We start from the raw sequence: 13,359 nt of genomic DNA, 5'->3' as shown, positions 1-13,359 counted from the left end.
ACATTTTAGCCTCCTGGGACAAAAAATGGTGGCCACCCAAGGGTGGGGAACTGTTTGTGTACCGCCCAACGAGCGGCTTGTCGCAGCTATAAATTTCTTAGATGAATGTGACGTCTTCAAACCTCTTGTTTTGTTCGACCAACAGCCCAAAACTCAAATATTCAGTTTACTGTGAAATTAAAAAAAGAAAATCTAAGACGTTGGAGGAATTGGAATGAGAAAATTTGGTGATTTTTTTTTTTCACTACTTTTGCTTGACAAATGACTCAAACGACTTGTAGTTTGTTGTGTTGCTACGTAGTTACTGACACTTATGTCGTTACCACAGCAACCCATGCAGATATAGGTTGGTGATGTCTGGACACACACATCTGATCACTTGTAAATAACATTGGGACGGCTTAAAGATCTGATTTCAGAAACAAATTGTACTCCTAATTGGACGCATACACAGCGGCTGTGGACCACCATCATCATTGAAACACAGAGCAAATGAAGGAATATTATAAGGATCCTTTAAAGTCAGTCAGACACGGAGCATGTTTACATGTGCACTAGTATCCTGTTGTGATCAGGTTTGTTTTTGGAGTATCCCGTTTATCTGTTGCATGTAAACATCAGATCCTGGTTTCAGAACCCGGGATAAGCTACCTGAAGTCCTCTGATAATAACCAGGGTCCAGTGTCATGTAAACACCTGATCAGGTTTCTGATCATTCGGTGTTGGTACAGAACATCGAGGCTGACGTGGTGCGAAATCAAGACCATCTGAAACCTGGATACTGTTATGATCACACAACAGCGAGATCAATCAATACCCAGGTTTCTCATGTTCCATGTAAACCTATCCCAAATATGATCAAAAACAGGAAGAGTGCAATTTGAAGGGGTCATAACAATCCGACTGTTGGTTGATCAGTTACATTTCTGGCAGGTCTGATTTCCAACATGGCTGCTGTCAAAAGTTCTGCTATAAGCTGTAGTCAGCTGGAGGCTCATGGTGCAATAATATTTAGCTAAAGCGAGATTATTTGTACATTAGCTTTAAACAACAAGGAGATTCAACATGTTTTACATGAGACAGAAAAGAATAAGATATACAATCAATATAAAAAGACAATATGATTTAAAACATTAAAATAGAAACCCCTTTAAGTACACGTGGCTGAGTGTAAATGAGTGTATTAAACCATATCTGGATTTTATCAGATATGAGACGCTTGATATGAAAGTTACCCGACTCATGAAAACAGTTTTTGTAACGTGTCACTTTAATGTGAACTCTGTAGCTTTTTACAAGGAAGGTCGTCTGTGTCTTCGCTCTTGCAGTCGAGCCTTTTAGTGGGGTTTTAACTCACTCCCACCCCCCCCCCAACCCAACACCCCTCCCCCCTCTGAGAACAAAGATGGACTACAGCAACTTTTTTAACAGGAGAAGAAAAAGATGTGACAAAAAATAATCTGCTGTGAGATGCTTGGAAAATTGCTGGTATTGCCTCAAACTGTTGCCCTGAGACCTCCGAGCTCGATCAACACCAGTTTGTATAATGTGATAATTACACAGGGTTCATCTTCATCCTCCTCCTCATTATTCTATATGTTGTAAAGTGACTAGAGTCCAGACAGTTGTGGTGTCTCCTGGAAAAAATAAATCTGTACATGATCACACTGTATGATTCAGTAATGATGCTAATAACAACAATAACCTTTGTAATTTAATAAACACACTGGAAAGGCACACAGAGGAGAGCCTGTTGTGCTTTTAATACAGCTAATTATGTATAAGCTGTATGAAATGTTCGGTATGGTTGTGGAAAATATGTAAGACAAGGCTGAAGGAGGAAACGTGAAAAATAACTAGAATCAAAACATTTTGAAATAAAAGATCTGATATAAGAAATGATTGAACCCACGCGGGAAAATGAAGTGTTACAGCAGCAGAGGCAGAGCTGCAATGATTAGTCCACCCACAGAAAATGAATAGGCATGGTTTTTTATTGATATGTTTATTGATGATTTAAAGAGCACTACATACTGTAAATACATACTTTAGTATGTAAAAAAAGAAATACAGATGAGATGACAGTGAAAAATCCCACCAGTACAACACGTAAAACGCCTAATAAGTGAAGTGAGAATAGTAGTAATAACAAACACTGACTGTCGATAGACAGACAGCGTACTTTATTAATCCCAGCAGCTGCAAAAAACAAAATTGCTTAACAACTATATAAAATATTTAACAACTTAAAATAAGTGGGTTAATCTTCTACATGTGTAATGCTGTGTTTTCTTCAGGTCTTAAGCCTAAACCATAAAATGATAAAATACTCAATATTCTTTAATTATTTTATAGGCCATGTTTTTAACTGTTCTGGAAATAATCCAAGTTGCTCCCAATGTGAATGTGCGTGAGTGTTTACTTGATGAGCGGGCGGCACCTTGTGTGGTAGCCTCGGCCATTGTGTGTGAATGGAGGGAATGGTGCCTGTAGCGTAGAACACTGAGTGGTGGCTAAGACTAGAAAGCGCTATATAAATGCAGCCCACTTAACACATCAAGTGTAGAGTGAACTTAAATTTCACATGTCCTTAGCCGTTTTAAATATGTCATACATTTACACAAATTGGGTTAGAATTGACCCAGTATTTTGTACACCTGTTAAATTTAGTACAATCCAATACACAGTTCTGCCATACATTCTATTTACAAAGATAATAATGTTCCGTTTTGTTTGACACTTTCAGAGAGGTGTTAATTTAACTAAATGTTTATTATTGAGGCCATAGTCAGTGATGGGATAGTGCTGCTGCATTACTGCAGATTTAAATGTGTTTCCTCTGACTTTTCATCTAGGGAACCACTGCACCACATAGTACTGTATGCATGAGCATCTGTTCTTTACGTCAACACACTGTGAAAAAGATAACGGGTGAATTTCCCCTCATAGTGCCGGCGTGCACAACCGCCTCTGAGCATCAACCAGAAGTCATCAAAGAACATTAAAGGTTATTAAAGGTCACTGATCGATAGATGCACTGGTCAATTTTAAGCTTCTATCGCATGCTTCTTTCAGACTAGGAAAAAAGTAAAAACATTTATATTTACACTGATCCATCAGATCAAGACTAAGCTTTTTAGGGAGAGGCATTTCAGACTGAGGGTGAATACAGGTAGCTATCAGTCAGATAGACAGTAAAAGAAAAATAATGTGTTTTTGAACATTAAAGCATTAAACATGTAGAAACTAAATACAAAAAGTAGGCTATGAACTGAAACTTGAAAATGAGCATATGTCCCCTTTAACTCATCAATAATAATATTCCAATTACTGTATATGATAGCCAATATGATCTATACAATACAATAATATAACTGAAAGAGACCATTCTGCCCAACAAGTACTTATACTTTTGATACTTTAAGTAACCTACATTTAGCTGTTAATACTTTTGTACTTTGTACTTAAGTAAAATCTTGAATGTAGGACAAAGTACTTTTACAGAGCAGTATCGCTACTTTTCCTAAAGTATAACAAATGAGTACTTCTAGAAAATAAGTCACGAGTTCAGGTTTTTCCCCTTGAAAAGATAATCTTTCAGATTTTATTTTTCAGTTTTCCTCCTCTGGTAAACTATGCCGGCCAAAGGCGGATACGTGACTTTAATGTGATTTTAAGACAAAAATAAACTTCGGACATAAACTTTCCTGTTGTTTATTTTTTACATTGTTTTTTTTATGCGGAGAACCGGACGGACCGCGCCCTGACCTCGTGATCGAGCACCCACATTCCCCCCCCTAACAGCGCCGAGAACGCGCGCTGACTTCTTATATACTATTATTGTCTATGGCTGACGTGGGGGTTGACGTTACTCCTCCGCGTGCGCTGCACCTATTGGACGCCCAAGTTGTCAATAATCCGTGGCGCGCGCTGCTCTGGTACCCGTGTGTTCAAGTTGTTACGACCGGGACACCGAAACGGGGCTGTGTATGGCAAGCCCATAGACACAATATATATGGGCAAGTCGCTTCATAGAAATCATCCAACCTCCGCAGCAACAGCTCCACTGCCTTACAAATCAAACACACCGTGAAATGTGTATGTCCAATTAGAGACCAGTTAAAGGGGAGGGTCAGCTATTCTGGCTTCTGATTCGCTAAAACGGTTGCCAATCAAATACTTATGCGTTTCATATTGGCTCGCTGTGATTTTTACACCGCCCATCGGCGTGCTATATAAAATTAATTCACATACCTCCATCTTTTTCGGTTCCTTGTGGCCCACCGTGCACCCTCGCCGAAACCTCCGTACAGTCCACTCTCTCCAGTTCAGCCTGCTAAAATGGCCAAACCAAGAGTCTTCTTCGATATCACTGCTAACGGTACACCCATGGGCCGGGTGGTGATGGAGGTAAACCTGCTCTTTAAAATTATAGGCGGGTAACGTTAATCACTGTCAGACAGGCTTGTTAATGTTACCCTGCGGTCCGTTAGCTAGCTAAATACTCTGCTTGGTTTTAACGTTGTGCCTTGTGTTATGGTGGTTAGTCATTTGGGCTGCATTAAGTTAAATCCTGGTTTTCAAATGCTTAACGTGACCGATTAGCATACACGAGCTAACAGTAGCAGAACTGTCACGAACAGTCTTGAATGGACCATGTGCACGTGTAACGTTATGTGGCTCGTGTTCAACGGGACCGCATAACGACGGAACCTTACTGTTAAAACAGGTGTAACGTTAGCTGTATACAGGTTCTAGCCGCAGAGAACATTATTCATGTTTAAACTGTAAATTAACGTTAATATTAATGCTTGTTACAGAGCTGGTCGTGTGATGTATCTCGGCACTATGACCTGTTTTGGCTATAACGTTAAACCGTAGAGTTAAATAGCAACACCCTCGGGTAACGTTAAAGCTAAACCGTTAACCTCAGCTTTCGTCACGCTGAGGTCCACAAAAGGCCCGCGGCCCATGTTTGAGTCGTAGAGGGGCATACTTCCCGGGCAGGGGGTTGCCTTCACCGGCTAAACGGGCTCAGCTAATGCTAACGGAAGCAGCTAATGCTAACGGAACATTCAGTCATTTCTTTGTTGCAGCGTTTCGCGGCCTTCTCAAGCCCGGGAAACCTCTGCTGCTATGAAAGTCTTCAATCCGCAGGCTACCTTTTTTTTTAAAAAATATTTCAGTCTCAATGAAATGGTTATGTAAATGATTTGGCCACAATCTAGCGAATGTTAGAAACCTAATACAAAACGTTACCTGCGGCGTTTAGCACGTTAGCCGCCGAAGCTAACTGCCCGGTTCCTGTTGTGGACGGAGCGGCAGTTCTGGAAAGTTCCACTGAGGGGAGGGCGGGTGGTGTGGGCTACCTGCATGACTTAAAAAAAAAAAAAAAAAAAAAAAATGCGGATGTAGGGAGATGGCCGAAACAGCTGTACATTTTAGTCCACAATGAGTAAACCTAATGTTGCATTGCAGACAATATGGATTATATTGGCGCCATTATCACGCAGGCCGTTTATATCCGCTATTTTTTGTCAAGCTAAAAGCTGCTAGCTAACAAGTCCAGCCATTTTGTGCACATCGTTGCAGCTGTGCCTCATTATGGGCGTTACCGATGTATAGCCCAATCTTATCCCGAAGACCTCAACTTAAAGGATTCCAAATCTGCAAGCAACCAGGATACACCAAAAGTAATTTTTAGATTTTGGCCAGTTGGTGTGCTGTTAAATGTAATCTGACCCTCCCAGCGTCTCAAGCAGACAGCTCTTAAATTATAAAGGTCTGGTTTTCGGTTACTGCTGAACAAGTGTTAGGCTGCACAGAGCTGTTCTGAGATTGACTGCAGCTCTCAATACACACCAGACTGTTTGCTGCAGCACCCCCTCCCTCTGAACATACTTGCATGGTATGGTCACTGCTGTGCAGGGCATGCAGATATCGGTGTGGTGCAATGCAGCATTCCTGTTTCACCATGACAAGGCACAATTGCCCCACGCTAATCACAAAATAACCCTGATCTGTGTTTAAATGGGCTGGAATTGTTGAACCTAGGCTACATGAAGTGTATTTGTTGACTTTTGAATGCAGAGTAATCTCTCGCAAGATAATTATTTGCAACGATATTGCTTGCAGTTTGGTCATTTTCCTACATTTCAGGATAATGTTTTAAGAACGTAAGAGGCTTCCTTACAGTTGGACTAATAAGCTACTGATGTGCAGAATTTCCTTTGGTCTAGATGTGGTGTTACACAATAAACTGCTTCACAGAACAAAGTGCACAGTATTTGCTGCTCTGGTTTTTGGCTTGTTGCCTGGATGGCAACAAGCTAAATCTTAGTTCACTGACTGGTTACTGATTCACTATTTTTACCCTGTAAAAAGTAATTATTTTATGTCTTGGAAACCAGCAGTTGGACTTTCTGTTCATAACTTACTTGGCAGTGTTCATTTTGTTTCTGCAGCTCCGTGACGACGTGGTGCCCAAAACTGCTGACAACTTCCGTGCCCTCTGCACTGGTGAGAAGGGCTTCGGCTACAAGGGCTCCAGCTTCCATCGCATCATCCCGGAATTCATGTGCCAGGTGATGCAGCCATGAAACGGAATTTAGACTTTGTCCGGTTTATATTTATCTTCATTGGCTTAAAGTAGGGCTGTGGGTGTTGGTTTAGGGCTGTCAACGAATATTCTAAATGGCTTTTTATATCTTAAAATTGGTATTAACACTTTTGTCTCTAGTAGGCTGTTTTAATTTCTTTAGGATTGTGTTGTATTTTCGCTTGTCCCTTTTTTCTTTAATAAACTTTTTTCTTTTTGTAATACTCAGGGTTCATACATTTTTGAGAAAACCTGGAAAAGTTATGGAATTTGAAAAATGCAAATTCCAGGCCTGGAAAGGTTTTGGAAAAATACAAAGACCCAGAAAGTTTTGGAAAAGTCATGGAATTTTTAACAGCATATGTGTTTTAATTTATGAATCACACTATGAACCACATACATTTTTTGTTAAACCTCTGAAGGTGAACTTTAACACAGATTTTTATTCTTATTGTAGAATGTCGATTGACATTTTCAGGAATACATAGTCATGGAAATTTGCCAACAAAGTCATGGAAAAGTATTGGTTAAAATACGTATGAACCCTGAATACTGCATTTTAACCAGAGCATGTGAGTGGAGTGGTCAGAATTTCCGCTTGTTGGTCATGGAGCGGTTTGTTCCCCCTGCTCATTCTAAACACATCATTTGCTCCAAAAAGAAACAAAGCTGCATTGTATTTCTAATGAACCGCACCGGCCCAGAGCTCAACTATCAAAGTCTGCTGTATAAATGCCCCTTGCAGTTTGGAGTGAGGGCAGGTGCCAGTCATCTCAGGGCTCCAGACTAACTTTTTGCCTCGGTCGCACTGGTGTGCCTAACCTTTTTTATTTAGGTGCACAGCACAACATTATGGATGGAGTTGGTACACTTTTTATTTTTTATTTTTATTTATTTTTTTAAGCACAATTATACTGTACTGAAAGTCTTAGTGGGTCCCCCCCCCCCCGCCTTGCTGTCAAACACCTGTAATTTGGCCTTCCCCTTTGGCCTTTGCTAAGCCAGCTTGCCACACTCCCTAGCATCAAAAATCTCCAAACTGGGCCCCTCCACACGGATTCTTATCAGGTCGTCCACTAGTCCAGGACTAAAAATCATCATCTCTCTGTATTTTTCGGTTGAATGGCGATGCACAATATATATCTCTAATATATTTTTTACAAAGTGGGCTAAATGTCCAGTTTTAAGTCAAAGCCACTTTTCACAAGCTCTTTTATTAAAACGGATGTGATTTAAAATAAAATGCAAAGACAGGGTTTCCTTCCCAATTTGAAAATGTACAGCTGCAACACATGTAAATTATCTGAAATAAATGGGGGATATATTAATATATTTATAAAAATATATCTCTGAGAAAGCTCCTTCACTTGTTTTCAACAACAATAACCGACCCGGATAGCCCAGTAGCTCATATAGGGAGAGAGGGGGAGTGCGATTGACTGAAGCTATGCTACTCAGTAACTGCTGACTCAGACCTGCCAACCTGTATGCATTTTGCGTAGTAGATACGCATTTTGACATCAAAATACGGTGATACGATTTGTCACTTTAAACTACGCAAAAATCAGGTGACTGCTTTGAGGTCACTCGTTGACCTGCAGTAGTCGTCTGGTCTAACTCTTGATGATAGTAGGCAGCTAAAACAAAAACAAACTAGAGTTCGACCAATCACACAGTCGGGTCCCTTCCTCAAGCGGGGATATTGGCTACTGATAGTAAAACGAGAGCATCAAATGCAAGTGTTATTCATTCCCGTTTGGTTGGTTTCCCCGAGGGAGGACTGTGCTGCAAAGGTAAACGGATTTGATGTAGGAAGGTGAAATTAATTAATTTACGTAGCCTACCTGTCAACTTTGGAGAATTATTTATATTAATAAAGCCTTGCATTTATAAAGTCTTGGATTTCGTTACAAAGGTTGTATATTGTTTTGCCTTTTCTATGATTAAGTTCATACCGTAACAAAATTAACTGTTACTAATGTAAGCTAATTAAAAACTGACCGGAGCCCGTCACTGGACACACCGGAGGACCGAGACACAAAGTAAACACGCCTCTCTGACCGGTACCGGGGGTTAGCGGTTAAACTGAGCGGAGGATGCGAGGAATGTGTCGGTGTCTGTCGGACTTTTGCTGGCTGCGTGGCGCCTTCAGACAAAGCTCAAGCTAACAGGCTAACGGCTTATTAGCTAGCCAAACACCGAGCGGTAACCTCTGCAAAGATTGGCTCTGTGAGCGCATTAATCTGCTCGGTGTGAGTCTTATAACAAACGGAGCGAGCAGCCGCCGGACTCTAACATCGGTTGATCCGTGCAGGACTTCACTGTGAGCGGACTGTTTAGAGACGATGTGACCGGCAGGTAACGTCAGCGGTTATCTGCTACTGTAGCAGAGCTGCAAGGAAACACTGAACTGAGCTGTGTGTTTTCAGTGTTAAACACTGCTGCAGGTATTCATGCACGACTGTTGGTGGTGATTTCCAGAGGTGGAAGACTTACTCAGATTATGTATTGCAGTCAAAGTAGAAAAAGTGTTTTAGAGTTACAAATTGTCAGTTACAAGTCCTGCATTCAACATCTTCCCTATGTAATAGTACAAAAGTATTATCAAAATATACTTAAAGTACCAAAAGTAAAAGTACTCAGTATGCAGTGTAATATATTTTATTGGATTATATTATGATCCAATTAATTGTATTAAATATGACCGATAATTTAAACGTACAATATGTAACTTTCTGCCACTAGGGTTCTCTCAACCAAAACAATGGATGGTAAAACTGGACTTTTGATGACGTTGGGAAGTTGCGTGGAATTATGGGAGTTTTTAGTGTTAAACACTTTCGCTGCCGGTTAGAATGCATCAGTTCACGGACGAGTTTACCCATTCAAGTTTATTCACGTTACGTTTAGCAACGTTTATTCATGTTATTGTAATAAAATAGCAGCAGTTTCCCCAACATAATTACGTTTTTCTTGATTAGATTTTTATTTGTAGCTGACCAGTTAGCTAGTGAGCCAGCAAGCTAACAGTAGCCAGCAGCTAAAACACAAAATATTTTACATATCAATGTCACCTTTTATCACAGTTTTTCAAGGTTGGCAGGTCTGGACTCATTATGAATGGGTCCAGCAAAGGTCAAATGCGCTTTGGGTCAGGTCATTGTATAAACTACAATAATGTGTCCATGGGTCACATCTCTCGCCCAGGTCCAGCAGGCTCTGTCTCACGTGCTGTTACTAAACAAACTGAAGTTGGTTGCATTCAATAACTGTGTGTGTAACCTTATGAGAAATCCACCCTGCTTGCATACTGGATTATTTCTTTTTTCTGACTGCACCCAGACAAAGAAACGGCACCTTTATGGTGCAGGGTCACCCCAGTTGAAAAGGGCTGGTCCAGAGAATTCACAGCAAGCGAGTGGGCGTGTTTATCTTGAGGCTGCGCTACCGGAAGTAAACAAACAAGGTTGAAGAAGATGGCACAAAGCAACAAATGTGTAACTGGAGAAAAGAGATGATTTTGAAACTTCTGTCTGTAAGGTCAGACAAATGTAGGGAACAAGAGATGTTATGACTAATTACAAACTGGATGCGTGATCATGGTGTGACTATATGTAAGAGGTCTACGGTGTTTGAATTTAAGTTTTACATTATATGTATGTAGATCTTTTAAAATTTTTGAAATAAATATACAAATAGTGATATCTTTTGCTCATGATGCACACTAAACAATTGTTTCCAAACTGAAATGACCATATTTTAAGATTTTGCTTTATTTTATCCTTGTGTATCTACATGCAACACAACACACATTGATGCAGACAATTGGCAGCCAGACTGAGAATTTTCTGACTTCCCCTGTTGAGACCAGTCATGTTTGGGTCAGTTTGTTGAACTCTAGTATTTTGCTTGTGCAACACGCAGGGCGGTGACTTCACTAACCACAATGGAACTGGTGGCAAGTCAATCTACGGCAACAAGTTTGCTGATGAGAACTTCACCCTGAAGCACCTTGAAGCAGGCACCCTGTCCATGGCTAATGCTGGCCCAAACACCAACGGCTCCCAGTTCTTTATCTGCACAGCTAAAACGTCATGGTAAGAGCACACACCGCCCTGTTGCTGACTTTTTACCCAGCTGTCCAATGATAGTGGAGGGGCAGACAAATTCCACAATTACCAACCATCACATCCTACATACGTACAAGTGGTTTTTGGTGAATGCAATGCCCCCTCCTGCAGCATATCCACCTGAATGTGCAGCATGTTTATGGATATTTTCACCAAAATATGCAGCTTCCATTTCTTGTCACTGCTGGTTATATCCTGTTAATCTGTCTGCTTGCAGGCTTGATGGAAAGCACGTGGTGTTCGGGAAAGTGATTGAGGGGATGGATGTGGTAAAGAAAATGGAGGAGCAAGGCAGCCAGAGCGGCAAAACCTCAAAGAAGATCGTCATTGCAGACTGTGGGCAGCTCTGAGCTCCAGCACATAACCCTCTCTGCTTGCCACACCCCTGTAGGCCCCAGACCCCCCCCTCCCTCTGCCATTCAACATTCCTATTGATGGAGATTCAACTGACCCCTTGCCATCCCCTTTTTTTATTCTGTTGAAATCATGTTGCTGCATTTGTGACTTTGCCTTTTGAAGTTTCTTTTGCATTAACGTTTTTTTTTCCACAAAGTCCCAACGGTTTTTTTGTTAAGTCAAAAAAATGAATAAAAAAATAAAACGGAAAGTTGCCTTGGCAATTGGAACACGTGTTTTTTGTTTGACTAAAAGTTGATGTCTTAAGGCTAGGATAATGTGGTCAGCATTTGAGCCAACATGGTAAGAACGCTTAAACTTTAAAATTTCATTTAAATGATTAAAGTCTGTATAATTGGTGTTAAAGTAACAGTGTTTGTTTCAAAGCTTTTACATTTATTAAAGAATCACTGGGTAATACTTTAGGATTTAAGCATTCAGAGCTTTACTTCTGTAAAAGTACTAATACCACAAAGAAAACTAACTATAGTAAAAGTTGTGCATTTAAAATGTTCCTTCAGTAGAAGTATAATGAAAATGTAAGGTATAAAAATGTCCCCTGGTCACTGGATGTTTTTGAAGTCTCCAGCAGAGGGAGCTCTTGAGCTGTACATTGTTCTGGTCAAGTCATTAAAGCATTCGCTAATTTCAATCCTTGAGTAAGACCGGGTTTTGTCTTAAAACACTGAACAAAGCAGCTGTTCTGTAAAAATCCATTTCTCCGACGCTGTTTGGCTCGTCGGCAGAGGGGCTGATAGCCGATCTGCCATCCAGACGTCGGATGGAAACATTTGGGATAATGTAAGTAGTATACACAACAAAATAACCTATTTAACATAGGTGTAGTCGTTTTTTTTTCTGTAGGAAAACCGTAAGTGTTTGCAGGTATGAGTATTATCAGAACAATTTGTTCACATTTCTGTAGTTCTATTAAGTTGGAGAAATAGCTGTCAGAAAATCCGATTTTGCACATTCACCTGCATGCTTTCAGTTACATTATTTAAATGAAGCTTTTTTTAGACTGCTGTCCTGGCAGAAGCCCTGCTGCCTGACTGACTGATATCAGTCTCGTGTGCTAAGCCTGGCTCTGTCCAAATCATAATGTAACAAAATCCACCTACCTTCTCAAGCTCACTGAGTAACGTAACTTAAGTGTGTGTGTGTGTGTGTGTGTGTGCGCGCGCGTACGTGTGTCCGTAGATAGACCGGAGACTTCCCATAGGTGCCGATATAAATTTCTCGTAAGCGTCCAAACAGTTATTTCATTTAGATATATAAGTTGCTGCAGGTGGTCCTCTTTCATAAAGAAGATGGTGAAGAAAGAAAAACATTCAGGTGACATTTTTATTTTGGGAAAAAACAAGCAAACAGAAATAGCTCTGTTTGTTTCCTAACTGCTTTCATGAAACCTAACCCGTTGGCTCCCTTTACTCAGGAAGTTGGCTACAAATTGGCTACAATGACCCCATGGACCCCCCTACTTTTGGCGTCCTTGCATTAGGCTAGCTGTCCCCTCCGCCCCCTGCTTCTAGTCTTTACGCTAAGCTAGGCTAACTTCCTCTCAGCCAGTAAGAGAACACTATTTCTCAAAATGTCAAACTTTTCTTTTAATGTCATGTAAATGTGAATGTATTACTCAAGTTTGAACACTCTATGGCACAATTGTCTTCACCTCCTTTAATATAGGCTACTATAGTGACTTTTATTGATTAAATATTTGTAAATATTTTTTACTGCCCTTCAGTTTGGGAACTACTGATGTGCTGTCTTCTGTGGAGAAAAAAAGTGCACGTCTCACCAACAAATTGAATTAACGTTTAAATTAAATGTGTACAAAAGATACAGTTTATAAATAATCTTGTCAGCAGCTCCTCTCTGCCGTCCTCCTCTTCTTCCCAGAGTGCCTTGTGTTCCTCTGGCCCTGTCTGTGGCGGGGCTGACACACCCCCTGGCCTTTTGCTTTCCCTGACTCCGCCCGGCTGACTGCGGTGCAGGACAGCCCCGTGTCACAGTCGCAGCGCCCCAGCTTCCTCCTCACTTTGGTGGACCCTCTCAGCAGACAAGCCTCGCCCTCCACCGGGATCCTCTGACATCGTTTACCGGTCAGATACCGGACACAGCACAGACCGGCCGCACAGTCACCGGACCGCACACAGCTCGACATTTCTGGAGCTGGAAGAGATACACAATTTAACACAAGTCCTAATACAGATAATGCAGTAAAAGTACTACACA

The 13,359-nt window shown here is 40.9% G+C and overlaps 1 protein-coding gene across 1 annotated transcript; it reads left to right on the top strand.

Annotated features, from left to right (window-relative positions):
* The first annotated feature begins 4,244 nt into the window (after positions 1 to 4,244).
* ppiaa (peptidylprolyl isomerase Aa (cyclophilin A)) lies at positions 4,245 to 11,335 on the top strand. The gene is made up of 4 exons (XM_028577315.1): positions 4,245 to 4,410; positions 6,465 to 6,584; positions 10,523 to 10,695; positions 10,946 to 11,335. The coding sequence occupies exons 1-4, from the start codon at positions 4,342 to 4,344 to the stop codon at positions 11,076 to 11,078; spliced, it is 495 nt and encodes a 164-aa protein (XP_028433116.1). The 5' UTR covers positions 4,245 to 4,341; the 3' UTR covers positions 11,079 to 11,335.
* The last annotated feature ends 2,024 nt before the right edge of the window (positions 11,336 to 13,359 follow it).

The sequence above is a fragment of the Perca flavescens genome, chromosome 5 (assembly GCF_004354835.1).
Source record: "Perca flavescens isolate YP-PL-M2 chromosome 5, PFLA_1.0, whole genome shotgun sequence".
NCBI lineage: Eukaryota > Metazoa > Chordata > Actinopteri > Perciformes > Percidae > Perca > Perca flavescens.
The sequence above is the reverse complement of the archived record's forward strand: the minus strand, read 5'-3'. Positions and strand labels throughout refer to the sequence as shown.